At 36.6% G+C, this 13,958-nt stretch overlaps 1 protein-coding gene across 5 annotated transcripts in view; it reads left to right on the top strand.

Moving 5' to 3' along the window:
* Positions 1-13,958, top strand: part of HELLS (helicase, lymphoid specific) — a gene marked incomplete at both ends in the record, with an annotated part of 31,567 nt that overhangs the window by 13,759 nt on the left and 3,850 nt on the right. For 2 of the 5 annotated variants that reach the window (XM_084245105.1, XM_084245108.1), the window contains 12 exons: positions 780-1,004; positions 2,343-2,525; positions 3,065-3,208; positions 5,236-5,432; positions 7,568-7,664; positions 8,553-8,714; positions 9,728-9,867; positions 9,953-10,091; positions 11,088-11,171; positions 11,257-11,376; positions 12,968-13,084; positions 13,689-13,848. In XM_084245105.1, the coding sequence (XP_084101231.1) occupies positions 780-1,004; positions 2,343-2,525; positions 3,065-3,208; positions 5,236-5,432; positions 7,568-7,664; positions 8,553-8,714; positions 9,728-9,867; positions 9,953-10,091; positions 11,088-11,171; positions 11,257-11,376; positions 12,968-13,084; positions 13,689-13,848 (1,768 nt within the window). The remainder of the gene's footprint in view (positions 1-779; positions 1,005-2,342; positions 2,526-3,064; positions 3,209-5,235; positions 5,433-7,567; positions 7,665-8,552; positions 8,715-9,727; positions 9,868-9,952; positions 10,092-11,087; positions 11,172-11,256; positions 11,377-12,967; positions 13,085-13,688; positions 13,849-13,958) is intronic. The other 3 variants (XM_084245106.1, XM_084245109.1, XM_084245107.1) reach the window with 3 other exon arrangements.

Genomic DNA, 13,958 nt, shown 5'->3' with positions numbered 1-13,958 from the left:
CACAGATTACTTGACATTCTCACTCTGTGATGTAGAGTTTTCATTTTTATTTTTTTAGATTTATTTTATTTATACAAGAACTGGGGTATAGGCCAGATGTGCGGCAGGGTGAGAGGACTCACCAGAGGCAGAGCAGGGAAACAGGCAGACTGACGAAATACACTGCTGAGGGGAGCAGCGGGTGAGATAGGAAAGGTCGTCTGTGCCATGTGGGCTGCTCCACTGCCAGCAGGGATTGAACCAGCACTGCAGAGGCTGCGGACAGCTTTACAGCACTGCGCTCAACCACCTGCGCCACAAGGGAGGCCCTGATGTAGTGTTTTTAAACCTTATTTACTTTGAGCTGCTCTCTGCTGTAAATATAATTACTTATGTGGAAGTAAACATTTTTGTATTCTTTCAGAGTTTTATTTTTCTTTTTATAACATTGATTTTCTTAGCTGTGAGTAAAGGGAATTATTAAGATAATATACTAAGTTTATAATAATTATTTTTAAAATAGTTTTACAAATTCTTGGGTAGACATTTGGAAAGGAGAGGTATTTTTTAAGGTCATTTAAAAAATGTTACTGTAATCTATAAGGGATATTTTAGTAATTTTTTTCATTGGCTTTGCAAGTGTGGGGGAAATTGTGTTAACTTTATTAGGATTTATTGAACATATTTTTATTTCATTATACCTAATGTCTATAGGACTGTATATATTTGATTAGTAACATTTTCTGGTAGAGGTCCACATCATGTGTCAAACTTCTAATAAAAAACTTACGTCTTCACAGGATGATAGCTCCTCTTCTAATCTCTGTGTGGAAGATCTTCAGAAAAACAAAGATTCAAATAGTATAATTAAAAATAGATTGTCTCAAACTGTGAGGCAGAATACTAAATTCTTTTTTGACCCGGTTCGGAAATGTAATGGACAGCCAGTACCCTTTCAGCAACCAAAATACTTCACAGGAGGAGTGATGCGATGGTACCAAGTGGAAGGCATGGAATGGCTTAGGGTAATGAATTTTCATTTTTAGCATAAGATACTATTTCATTTATATATACATAATGATATACAGTGTTATGTAGCACAGCTTGAGTTTTTTTCGTTCATGTTTGTTAGGTTAAAAAGAATTGTGGACGTGCTTACTTTCCAATTTATTCAAAGTAGATATTTAGAACTAAAATTATGGAATAAAGGCTGTAGTACTTCTATGACTGGTGATTCTATGACCCATACATGTGATTATATCTTACAATATTAATTAGTCTCATCATAATTATTACTTTAGGATAAAAAGAAGAAATAAGCTAATTTGATAATTTTTTTAAAGATTTATTTATTTTTTTTTAAGATTTATTTATTTATGCATACAAAAACTGGAGTACAGGGCCTCCCCGGTGGCGCAGCGGTTGAGCGCTGGGTTGCGAAGCTGCCCGCGGCCTCTGCAGCGCCGGTTCGATCCCCAGCTGCTCCCCGGCCACTGGAGGAGGGTCCCACATGGCGCGCAGACCTCTCCTGCCGCCCGCTGCTCCCCTCAGCAGTGTACTTTGTCAGTCTGCCTGTTCTGTTCCCGGCTCTGGCTCTGGTGAATTCTCTCACCCTCCTGCGCTTCTGACTGTACCCAGTGCATGTATAAACAAAAAACCAAACAAACAAACAAATAAATAAATAAATAAAAAACATGCCTCTATTAAAAAAAAATAAAAAAACTGGAGTACAGGCCAGAGATGTGCTGGGAGGGGTTGGTGAGAGGATTCACCAGAGACAGAGTAGGGAACACAACAGGCAGACAGACTAAAATACACTGCTGAGGGGAACAGCTGGTGAGACAGAAGAGGTCTGCCTTGCCATGTGGGTTGCTCCCTGGCCAGCTGGGGATCGAACTCATGCTGCAGATTGCCTCATAGTGTGGTACTTAACCCCTTGCGCCACCATGGAGGCCCTAAAGATTTCTTTTTATTTAGTTATGCATGTAAGAACTGGGGTGAGGCCAGAAGTGCGGTGGCGGGGGAGGTTAAGAAGATTCTCCAGAGACAGAGTGGGGAGCAGAACAGGCAGATTTACTGAAGTACACTGTTGAGGGGAGCAGCGGGTGAGATAGGAAAGGTTTGCCACGCCATATGGGCTGCTCCACTGCCAGTGGGGATTGAACCAGCACTGCAGAAGCTGCAAGACAGGAGAGGTCTACTGCACCATGTGGGTCAGCTCCCTGGCCGGGGATCAAACTCATGCTGCAGTGGCTGGTGAAAGCTTGATGGCGCTGAGGCTTAACCCCTATGTTACCAGGGAGGTCCTACTTTGATAATTTTTTATAATTGAACTTAAATACAGTATGTATTGTTTTATCCAGATGCTCTGGGAAAATGGAATTAATGGCATTTTGGCAGATGAAATGGGATTGGGAAAAACAGTTCAGTGCATTGCCACAATTGCATTGATGATTCAGAGAGGAGTGCCTGGACCTTTTCTTGTCTGTGGCCCTTTGTCTACGCTTCCTAACTGGATGGCTGAATTCCAAAGATTTACACCAGAAGTAAGAAATGTTTTTTTCCTTTTGTTAAATATGATAATTGTAAATGATTTATTCTGCTTTGTTGTCTGAATTGTAGAATTCTTAACTCCAATTATATTGTTTTCTATGTAAGCACATACTTGAATTAATCATCACTGAGTATATCTAGCTTATAGACGACTAAGCATTAGTAATTTCTGATATCTTGTCAAAAATATCCTTGGATGATTTTCAGTGCACTGAATACTTTGATTCACTTGAGCAAATGTAGGTAGAATTTAAAATTCTGTTCATATTACCCTGTTTTCCTTTTGTAAAGATATTAAGTCATATCTTTGACTTAATTTGCTATCTGCCACACCTTAGACTTGATTTGTTTGTGTCTTTTTTTATTCTCCTTGGTAATGCTGTAAATTATTAGAATTGATTGCCTCATTTTTTATGGAAAAATAGAAATAAGATTAAGTTAAATTCTTTATTCTCTCAATAATGATTTTTATTTTCCAAGTTGTTTACCTTTTGTTCTAAAGTTTATTACAAATCAGAATAAAATCTTTTAGATTCCTACTATGTTATATCATGGGACCCAGCAGGAGCGTCGAAAATTGGTGAAAAATATTCATGAACAGAAGGGAACACTGCAGATTCATCCTGTGGTAATCACTTCATTTGAAATAGCCATGAGAGACCGAAATGCATTACAGGTATTATTGGTTTTGATTGGATTCTTCTTTTAATTTCCATAAACCATAATTTTCCTAATTCATGACATTTTCTCACAATCCAGTAGTAACATTTAGCTTTTTTCCTAATAGAATAGATTGTATTGTGCACTTTCATTTAGAAACGAATTTTATATTAACCGAAGGCTTTATTTTTTTATTTTTATTATTTTTTTAAGTCTCTTCCTAGACTTTTTTTTAAGATTTATTTATTTATACAAGCATTTATTTATTTATACAAGTACAGTCAGAAGTGGGGGACGGTGAGAGAATTCACCAGAGCCAGAGCTGGGAGCAGAGCAGGTAGAAGGACCTAAGTACACTGTTGAGGGGAGCAGCGGGCGACAGGAGAGGTCTGCGCGCCATGGGGGACCCTCCTCCAGTGGCCGGGGAGCAGTCAGGGATCGAACCAGTGCTGCAGAGGCTGCGGGGAGCTTCGCAACCCAGCGCTCAACTGCTGCGCCACCGGGGAGGCCCTTAACAGACGGTTTTAGATCAAGGTTATAATCTGTAACAAAATTGAAACCTGTGGCATTTTAACCTGTAGAACTAATATACTTAGCTGTCTTACAGTCAAATACCCATAGACCTTAACTAAATATATCTGTACCTGTAGTTTAAGTATGTAGGACTTACCCATTTAATTTTAATCAAATAACAGTAAAATAAGGCAGCACATTAATTTTAAGACACTCTTAATGGATGTACCATGTAATATTTGTCTTTTTTTTAAATGTTGTAGCTACTGTTATCAAATATAATCGAAAGGTTGACCTTGGCTTATATCTTATCAACTAGTTTTGTGATGTTTTGAACAGTATATCAAATCGTACTTGTGTGCTGATGAAATACGGGAATGATTGTCAATTATGTTAGAAATGAATTACATTAAGAAGTATCAAAACTGTTTCTTTACAGTAAAAGTAATACATGGTGTTTTTAGGAAAAATCATACAAAAGTACTAAGAAAAAAGCAATTATGATACCTGAGAATTACGGCTGGTATATTATACTTTTTTCTTTGAATGAATTTACATTAAAGGATCCGACTTAGGGATGGGTGGGAGTAGGGAGAGTTGGTCAGGGATCACCTTCTGAGTAGCAGTCAAAGTTTCTGAAACTTTGCTTAGTGTTTCAGATTTCTTGTTATCTGTGTTTCATTGACTTCTCTTTTGCTTGTATTTGGCGTTTTTAGGTCAATGTCTTCTGCAATAATTCAGATGATTTGCTTTGCCATGTTATCAGAAAGAGTTTTCTTTCCAACTTGCTTTCGCTAAAAATGTTGTATTAAAGAAGTTCATCTTTCATTCTGCTATGAATGTATAAAATATGATTAAAGTTGCCATATTTCATACTGTTACCAATTTGCCAAATCCTGCTACCTAATTTTACCTACACTTGTCATTTAGGGATTTATATTCCAGAAATAGTACATATTTCTAAATTTTTATACAATAAAATAGAGGAACTCTTAAGTTTGGTCAGCATAAAAGAAGAAAGGTGTTAAAGGTGAGGTTAACATTATGAGCATAAATGGTTATGAAGATACCAATGAAATTCTCTCCAGAAGAAAAGGAAAACCTAAACAAACCAAGCGTTGTAAAAAATTGAGAACACCAGGAAATAGTGTTGATCTTAAATGTAGAACTCAAGAATGAAAATTCTAATACTATTTAATGTTTCAGAGCATGTGGAACAAGTAACGTTGAACTCACAGGAATCTTGAAGTATAATACTGACACCAAAATGACAAGGCAAAGGACTAGAGAAATCTTAAAATATGTAGTAGGTGAACTTTAATTATTCTGGCCTCATGAGATCTATTCCAATAACAAGTAATATATCAGTTTTAAGAATAACCTTATCCCATTTATAGATCAAAAGAAAACATCTTTATACAGATAGGCCCTTTGGTAAAATTGGACATCAGGCCCTAATAAAGAGGAGTTTATTTTATAACTTTAGGGAAAATTGTGAAATTAGTAAAAAAAATTTCTCTCATTTCCTAGCATTGCTACTGGAAATACTTAATAGTAGATGAAGGACACAGGATTAAGAACATGAAGTGCCGTCTAATCAGGGAATTAAAACGGTTCAATGCAGATAACAAACTTCTTCTGACTGGTACTCCCTTGCAAAACAACTTATCAGAACTTTGGTCTCTGCTAAACTTCTTATTGCCAGATGTATTTGATGACTTGAAAAGGTAGGTAAACTGTTACTTAAAACAATTTTCTGTATTTTCCAACCTTTTCAGAATCTGTTCATTAATTGTAATTGATTCCTTTCTTCCGGTTAGCCTTGATTAAAATTTTTTTTTTTTTTGGCAAGTTCTTGAAGTATATATTTTCTGCTTAACCCAAATTATGTAAGAGTAAGTAAGTGAAAAATCATAAGTTTTTGTTCACATCGACTAAATAAAAGCTATTGAAGGCTGTCTTAAATAACTGTTAAAAAGTGGATTTTTCGGGCCTCCTCTGGTGGTGCAGCGGTTGAGCGCTGCGCTGCGAGGATGCCCACAGCCTCTGCAGCGCTGGTTCGTTCCACGGCCGCCGGCAAGGGTCCCACCAAAAAAAAAAAATGGATTTTTCTCATTTTGTCTTAAAACAAGCAAGTAGGATAGGCTCTATCTGACCTATAAGAAAACCCAGGTGGATGGTGGCACAAGGAGTTAAGATGCAGCCTATGAAGCTATTCGCAGCCACTAAAGCACAAATTCCATCCCCGGCCAGGGAGCTACCCACATGGCGCAGCAGACCCCTCCTGACTTGCCCACTACTCACCTTAGCAGTGTATTTCAGTACATCTGCCTGTTCTGTTCCCCACTCTTTCTCTGGTGAATCCTCTCACCCCCCACACCTCTGGCCTGTACCCCAGTTCTTGTATGCATAAATAAATCTTTGAAAAAAAAACCCAGCTGTGGGCCTCCCCGGTGGCGCAGTGGTTGAGCGCTGGGTTGCGAAGCTGCCTGCAGCCTCTGCAGTGCCAGTTCGATCCCCGGCTGCTCCCCAGTCACCGGGGGAGGGTCCCGCATGGCATCCAGACCTCTCCTGCCGCCCGCTGCTCCCCTCAGCAGTGTACTTCGGTCCTTCTGCCTGCTCTGCTCCCCGCTCTGGCTCTGGTGAATTCTCTCACCCTCCCGCGCTTCTGACTGTACCAGGTGCTTGTATAAATAAATAAATAAATAAATCTTTTTTAAAAATTAGATTTATTAAAAAAATAAAAAAAAAAAAACCCAGGTGGAAAGTTATTTTTAATAACAAACTTCTTAATATCAGAGCCATAGTAAAACAAAGCTCTATTGGTTTCAACCTAGTGCTTTTTAGTTTAGAGACTTTTAAATCTTAGCTTACATATTAAAAAAACAAAACCATACAAATAATTGTGAAAAAATTAGTATTCATAGAATGGGTAAGAAAAGTTAAGAAGATAGAAATATTAAATTAGGAGGGCAAAAAAATGGCCTATACTTATTTTGATAAGTAAAGGGCAAAAGTTCATGTGGGAGAATAGCAATTAAAGGACAAGATTTAATGGTTTTATGCAGACCTACTGAGATAACATTGAGGTAGTACCTCATATAATCCAGATTTGGGAATATCTCACCTAGAAACTACTTCAATGTTAGTATTTCTCCCAGTTGGATTTCCTGACACTTACAGTGTTACCTAGTAAGACATACTTAATTGCTTATTTTAATAGTTTTTTTAATAAACACATTAGAAAGAACGAAGAATATGTGGTATAGATATTTATCAAGGCATGTGTATATTGAATTTTTTTTAAAGATTTATTTATGCATACAAGGGCTGGGGTGCAGGTCAGAGGTGCGGGGAATGAAAGGATTCACCAGAGTCAGATTGGGGAGCAGAACAGGCAGATTGGCTGAAATAAACTGCTGAGGGGATTCTCAGGTAAAACAGGAGAGGTCTGTTATGCCATGTGGGTTAGTTTCCTGGCCAGGGGATTGAACTCTTGCTGCAATGGCTGCCACTAGCTTCACAGTGCTGAGATTTTAACCCCTTCTGCCAACAGGGAGGCCCTACTGAATTTTAAAAACATTAGTTGTGGTTGTTTATACTCAAAGAGAGAGACCATAAGGCCTTGGTTTGAAGTGAGTTTTCATTTCTGCATCTATTTAAATAATTTGTATCTTAATACTTCTTTTTGTTTATTCATACTATTATAAAATTTTGGTAATGCTATTTGTAGATCAGAAATAATGTGCCTATCAGATAATATTCATGATTCTTATGTACAGAAATGTAAAATTAAAAATATAAAGCATGTTAATATAATTGACTTATGGTATGTTAACTTGTAATCTTTTTTCTTTTCTAGCTTTGAGTCTTGGTTTGATATCACTAGTCTTTCTGAAACTGCTGAAGATATTATTGCTAAAGAAAGAGAACAGAATGTGTTGCATATGCTGCACCAGGTTTTGACTTTTTCCTTCTTATTCTGCTTATTGTAGACTCAAACACTATTAAGGGAACCCTAGCAGTAGTGATAAACCCTGCATCTCTTTTCAGACTTTGAAAAATGAAGATTCCCTCACCCCAATTTAACTTAATTCGCCTGCCCTTCCTCCACTCCCAGGGTTCACATGACTTTTAGCAACATTTAAATGCTTTTTGAAATTTTGCCCTTTTCATGTGTTTTCACTCCTAATGTTTACTGGTATTTTGGTCAGTTTGTCAATAATACTTGCATCATTTAGTACTTTATGTTGCCTTTTAGGATTATGTACTTAATATCCCACGCAGATAGTGATAATGTAGTTTCTGTCCTTTTAATACTTGATAGTATTTAAGAAAAAAGGTATAAGGGTGGGATGATATCACTAACGTGGATATAAAGTAACTAAATTAATAGTCAGATAAAGACAAGCTTAAAAACTAACCCTTTATAGCTGACTACAGAACTAAAGCAACAAGGAGGGGAGTGGGTGAGAGAAAGGTAAAAACAAAGGGAGGGAAGCACAGTGGTCTATGGTGATAGAATGTGGGTGCACTGAAGTGCTAATACCTGATAGGGGTACCCCGGGTACCCCAGTGTTACCTCAGTTAAAAATAAATTAATTTGGAGAAAAGGGCAGTCCTAAGAGCATTAGTTAGAGATAACAATGCTTAGGAATCTTGTTTTTCCTTTCATTTGTATTCATTTTTAAAATGTTAGTTTAAAGTGTTATATACATGAAAACAAATTCCCTTTTGAGCTAAATTATTAAAACACATTTTGAAAAAATGAAGTATGAGATATGTGGGAGAGTATCCACTCAAAACAGGAATGTTTTAATATTCATGTGTGTTCATTTAAATTTTAGATTCTAACACCTTTCTTACTGAGACGATTGAAATCTGATGTTGCTCTTGAAGTTCCTCCCAAACGAGAAGTAGTTGTGTATGCACCACTTTCGAAGAAACAAGAGATGTTTTATACAGCCATTGTGAATCGCACAATCGCAAACATGTTTGGATCCAGTGAGGTAGAGTGGCATTTGAAATATATTGTAAATTACAGTTAATAGGGAAAAGTTCATGTTTGATTTTAGTCTTACTGCTCGTCACCTGTTCTCAGCATTAACTTGAGAGTGAACTTCTAACTGGATTATAAATCATACAGCCAGTAACAAAAATTCTCTCTTAGTAAGTCTATTGTCTGCTAAAATTGAAGTGTTTGCTAATGCATTAATTGCTTTGTAGTCATGTGGAATGCTGATTAGGATTTCTCATACCTATCCCAAGTTAACCTTAATCATGTTATCCCCTGGTTGCACTTGGAAATATATATGAATAAACACATAGTAGTTTGAAAATGCCCTATTATGTACTTAACAACTAGATGTTCCCTCTCCCCCCAAACAGTCCCTTTACGTTTCTGATAGCCCCCAAATTTAACAAAAACACTTTATTTGAGAGAAATATTTTCGTTAATCACCCACCATATCCCAAAAGATGGAAGTGCAATGTGATTATTTTATAAATGAAGATTAGGAAACATTTAAATGTTCAGGTTTTTGACTATCTCTTACATACATGTATTGATTTTCAAAATGCTTACAGTTATATATTTTGATTTTTATAACCATTAGATTCTGTTCACCTATTTTCATTATAATCTGGTTTTTAGCTGTTAGCAACTTAAGAGTAGAAGTATAAGTATTGTATACTTAACGAACACATTGTAGTGTTAATACCATTCCAAGGATTATATCCTCTGTAATGCTGATTTATGGAGCATTACTTCATCTCTAAGCTATTTTATCCGTTCTTAAGTTTTCAGTTATGTGAAAGCATTTATTCTCATTCTCTGATAATTGTCATCAGTGTTGACATAATATCAGTTGTCTATGGATACTTGATTTATGGTGATGATGAAAGACAAAAATTAATTTTTTAAGTCAAAACATTTTATGCCTAAAAATATGCCTCAGTTTGTATAGATGTATAACTTAAGGGTATATCTTTTAACACATTTCTTTAATTTGTTCTTTTTTAGAAAGAAACAATTGAGTTAAGTCCCACTGGACGACCAAAACGGCGAACTAGAAAATCAATAAATTACAGCCAAGTCGATGATTTCCCTAATGAATTGGAAAAATTGATCAGTCAAATACAGCCAGAGGTAGAACGAGAAAGGTGTGTTTAAAAATAAATTTAAGTGTGTTTTAAACTGTGGTATGTTTTGTTTCTTACATTTGTGGATTATGTGTGTTTATGGCAGAACTGTTGTACAAGTGAATATCCCTGTAGAATCTGAAGTTAATCTGAAGCTGCAGAATATAATGATGCTACTTCGTAAATGCTGTAATCATCCATATTTGATTGAGTATCCAATAGATCCAGTCACACAAGAATTTAAGGTGAATACCGTTTAATAATGTAATGTTTCAGTTTTTGTAATTTTGTTATGATTATGGAAAGTATCATTTGTTATTATTTAAATAAGTTTCCTATTCGTTGTATGATGATTGTAATTCTTCCAGTAAGTGAGACTGTCTTCTCATCCTTAAATTCAGAGAACTTTATGAGTTAGAATGAAAGTCATTGTATATTTAACCAATATTTATTGGAGGGGGGGAGGTTATCCTAATATTTTTATTTACATATTTATGTGAATATTAAATTGAGAGTACTGTTGAAAATAATGTTGTTTTTATTTTGGAGGTAGTTGTCAGCTTTTCAAAATTCCTTTTAGTTGATGTTCAGCTTGCTGAAAATCAGTCTGACTGTTCATTGCTGAAAGCAACAGATAGCAACATGACAACCAGAAAGTTGATACTGAGTTGTGGGCTTTCAGATTAAGTGAAAAAAAGTGTCTTTTTGGGCAGTTGATAGAAAAATAGCATCGTATTAAGATGACAATTCTACCACCTCGTTTCATAAAACTTGAGAACAAGTTTTCTCACCCCTGGTAACACTGACATTTTGAGGCCAATAAGTCTTTGAGATGTTTTGTAATATCCCTGCCCTCTACCCACCAGATTCTAGTACAATAATATCTGCCCCTCATTGTGGCAACCTAAAATGTCTCCAGGTATTACCAAAAATACTCTGGGGGATACAGGGCAGAATTGTCCCCATTTAGAGCCATTGCTTTAGCAATTTTTTGTTGAGTAATAAAGATAGTCTGAGAAGGTGGTTGATATTCATCAGAAGGAGGAAAATTTCAGTATTTTAAATATTTACGCTTAATAAGCCCCTTGGTTTCTTTAATAAATCAATTTCAAATTTTTAGAAAGTTTTACTGGGACTTGCCATTAAAATTAAATTGTACACATGGTTTTCAAAAACAAGTTATTAGTGATTATTATGATTTTTTTAATGTGGTTTTTTTTTCCCCATTGCCCACTTTTAAGATCGATGAAGAATTAGTGACAAATTCTGGGAAGTTCTTAATTTTGGATCGAATGCTTCCAGAACTAAAAACCAGAGGTCACAAGGTAGAACTTTTATTGGACTTTTTGGTTGTGTGATTATCCTTTGTTTTATCAAAGTAGGTAGTACTAAGCTATTTTTGAATTTTAGGTGCTCCTTTTTTCCCAAATGACGAGAATGTTGGATATTTTGATGGATTACTGCCACTTTAGAAATTTCAACTTTAGCAGACTTGATGGATCAATGAGTTATTCAGCAAGAGAGAAAAATGTAAGACTGCTTATACATACTGAATTCTTATCTATAGCTCCTTTTTTTTCTGAGGTAATGTTCAAAATAGACCTACAAATTTATAAAAAAGTATGAAAGGCCAAAACTCCTGCAATGCTGTCAACAGTCATTTTGATTTAGTATTAATAATTCTTAATGTTTCTAAAATTATATATTCTGGCACAGCCTTACAGAATATTACCCCACTTAATTACCATTGTGAGAATATTGAAGTGATAAAATGTTTTCTCCTAAATTTTTGGCTTTTCTCTACACCCCAATATTTTATCAATAGAATTTCAAATATACAGCACTTGATAGAATTTTAAAATAACCACCTGTAAATCATGTAGAATTTGATTTACAATTTTATAGTTCCTTTTTTAATCACATATCTATAAGGTAACTTCAATTTTAGTTCCCATTCAACATTCCACCTTTTTTTTTTTTTCTAAGATTTATTTTTATTTATTTATTTATTTATTTATACAAGCACTGGGTACAGTCAGAAGCGCGGGAGGGTGAGAGAATTCACCAGAGCCAGAGGGGAGAGCAGAGCAGGCAGAAGGACCGAAGTACACTGCTGAGGGGAGCAGCGGGCGGCAGGAGAGGTCTGCGCGCCATGTGGGACCCTCCTCTGGTGGCCCGGGAGCAGCCGGGGATCGAACTGGCGCTGCAGAGACTGCAGGCAGCTTCGCAACCCAGCGCTCAACCGCTGCGCCACTGGGGAGGCCCAACATTCTACCTTTTTGATTGCTTTTCAGAATAAACTACAGATGATGCATCTCTAATTTCTTAAGCATGTTGTCTTTTGGAAGTAAAATCCTGGAATGAATAAAATAAAGGGTTTTTTCCCTGTGTTGTCATGAACACATATGTATGTGTGAACTTAACCTTCTATTGAGATGTCAACTCAGAAAGTTCCTCATACCCTCTCCCTGTCAGCCCATCTTCCCTGCCCACCCTAACTCCCAGTCAGCCACTCTTTTTTTTTTTTTCCCCAAGTCAGCCACTCTTTTTGAAGAACGATAGCCTCAATTATTTTTTCTGAATATTATATTTTGTCCCTTTAACTTATCTTGTAATGATTGGGTCCCCCCCCCCCCTTTTTTTTTTTAAAGATTTATGTATGCATACAAGAACTGGGGTATAGGCCAGAGGTGTGGTGGGTGAGAGGATTCACCAGAAACAGAGTAGGGAACAGAATAGATTGACTGAAATACACTGCTGAGGGGAGCAGCAGACGAGTCAGTAGAGGTCTGCTGTGCAATGTGGGTCACCTCCCTGGCTGGGGATCAAACTCATGTTGCAGTGTCTGTGGATAGCTTCATAGGTTGCGCCTTAACCTCTTGCTCCATCAGGGAGGCCCCTGATTGGGTCTTTTTTTAAGCAGTTAAGATGTGATTCATACAATAGGTATTTGGAAAATAAATGGAATTGACATGAGCATGTTTTATTGGTGTAATTTTATAGATCTCAGTTAACCAGTTTGGCCAACTTGAATAAGCCGTTAATCATGTAATTAAAAATCATTTCTTCCTTCGTTTTATTGATTATTTAATTCCTGTGTTTGCATCCATTTTGCTTTCAGATGCACAACTTCAACACAGATCCAGATGTGTTCATGTTCTTAGTGAGTACACGAGCTGGTGGCCTGGGCATTAATTTGACTGCAGCAGATACAGTTATCATTTATGATAGTGATTGGGTAAGTTTACATCTAGCAATATGCTGATTATATTTTCATTCTCGATATTTAGCATTTCCTTCTATGTGCACATTGTGATCTCATTCATTGTGAAAGATATCATTGTTAGGGCCTCCCTGGTGGCGCAGCGGTTGAGTGCTGGGTTGCAAAGCTGCCGGCAGCCTCTGCAGCGCCTGTTCAATCCCTGGTCTCCAGGGGAGGGTGTCACATGACGCGCAGACCTCTCCTGCCGCCTGCTGCTCCCCTCAGCAGCATACTTCGTCAGTCTGCCTGTTCTGCTCTCCCCTCTGGCTCTGGTGAATTCTCTCACCCTCCTGCACTTCTGACTGTACCCAGTGCTTGTATAAATAAATAAATAAATCTTCAAAATACCCAGAGGGGAGTTGTTTGTTTTTTTTTTTAAGATATCATTGTTAGATAAGAATAGCTTGTCAGGTATTCTGCATTCAAAAGACTTGGATATGTTATCAATGAAGCCTCTGCAGAAGTCAAATTAAAACAATTAAAAGTTTCTGATTGGTTCATGTACTTGAATTTACCCCATAGTATTAGTTTAAGTAATTATAACCTTAACCTGTTCAATGTTTTTCTTTTCAACTTTAAGAATCCCCAGTCTGATCTTCAGGCCCAAGACAGATGTCATAGAATTGGTCAGACAAAGCCAGTTGTTGTATATCGTCTTGTTACAGCAAATACTATTGATCAGAAAATTGTGGAAAGAGCAGCTGCTAAAAGGAAACTGGAAAAGTTGATCATCCACAAAAGTAAATACCAGTGCTTTTTTGCTTCTGTTGTGTGTTGGAATTTTTGTTACCATTTTCTTTATAAAAGAAATTAGTGCACTTTGATCAGTGCAGGATTGGAGTAGGTAGTG

Source organism: Talpa europaea (assembly GCF_964194135.1).
Source record: "Talpa europaea genome assembly, chromosome: 10".
NCBI classification, from domain to species: domain Eukaryota; kingdom Metazoa; phylum Chordata; class Mammalia; order Eulipotyphla; family Talpidae; genus Talpa; species Talpa europaea.
This window is presented reverse-complemented; position numbering and strand designations above follow the sequence as displayed.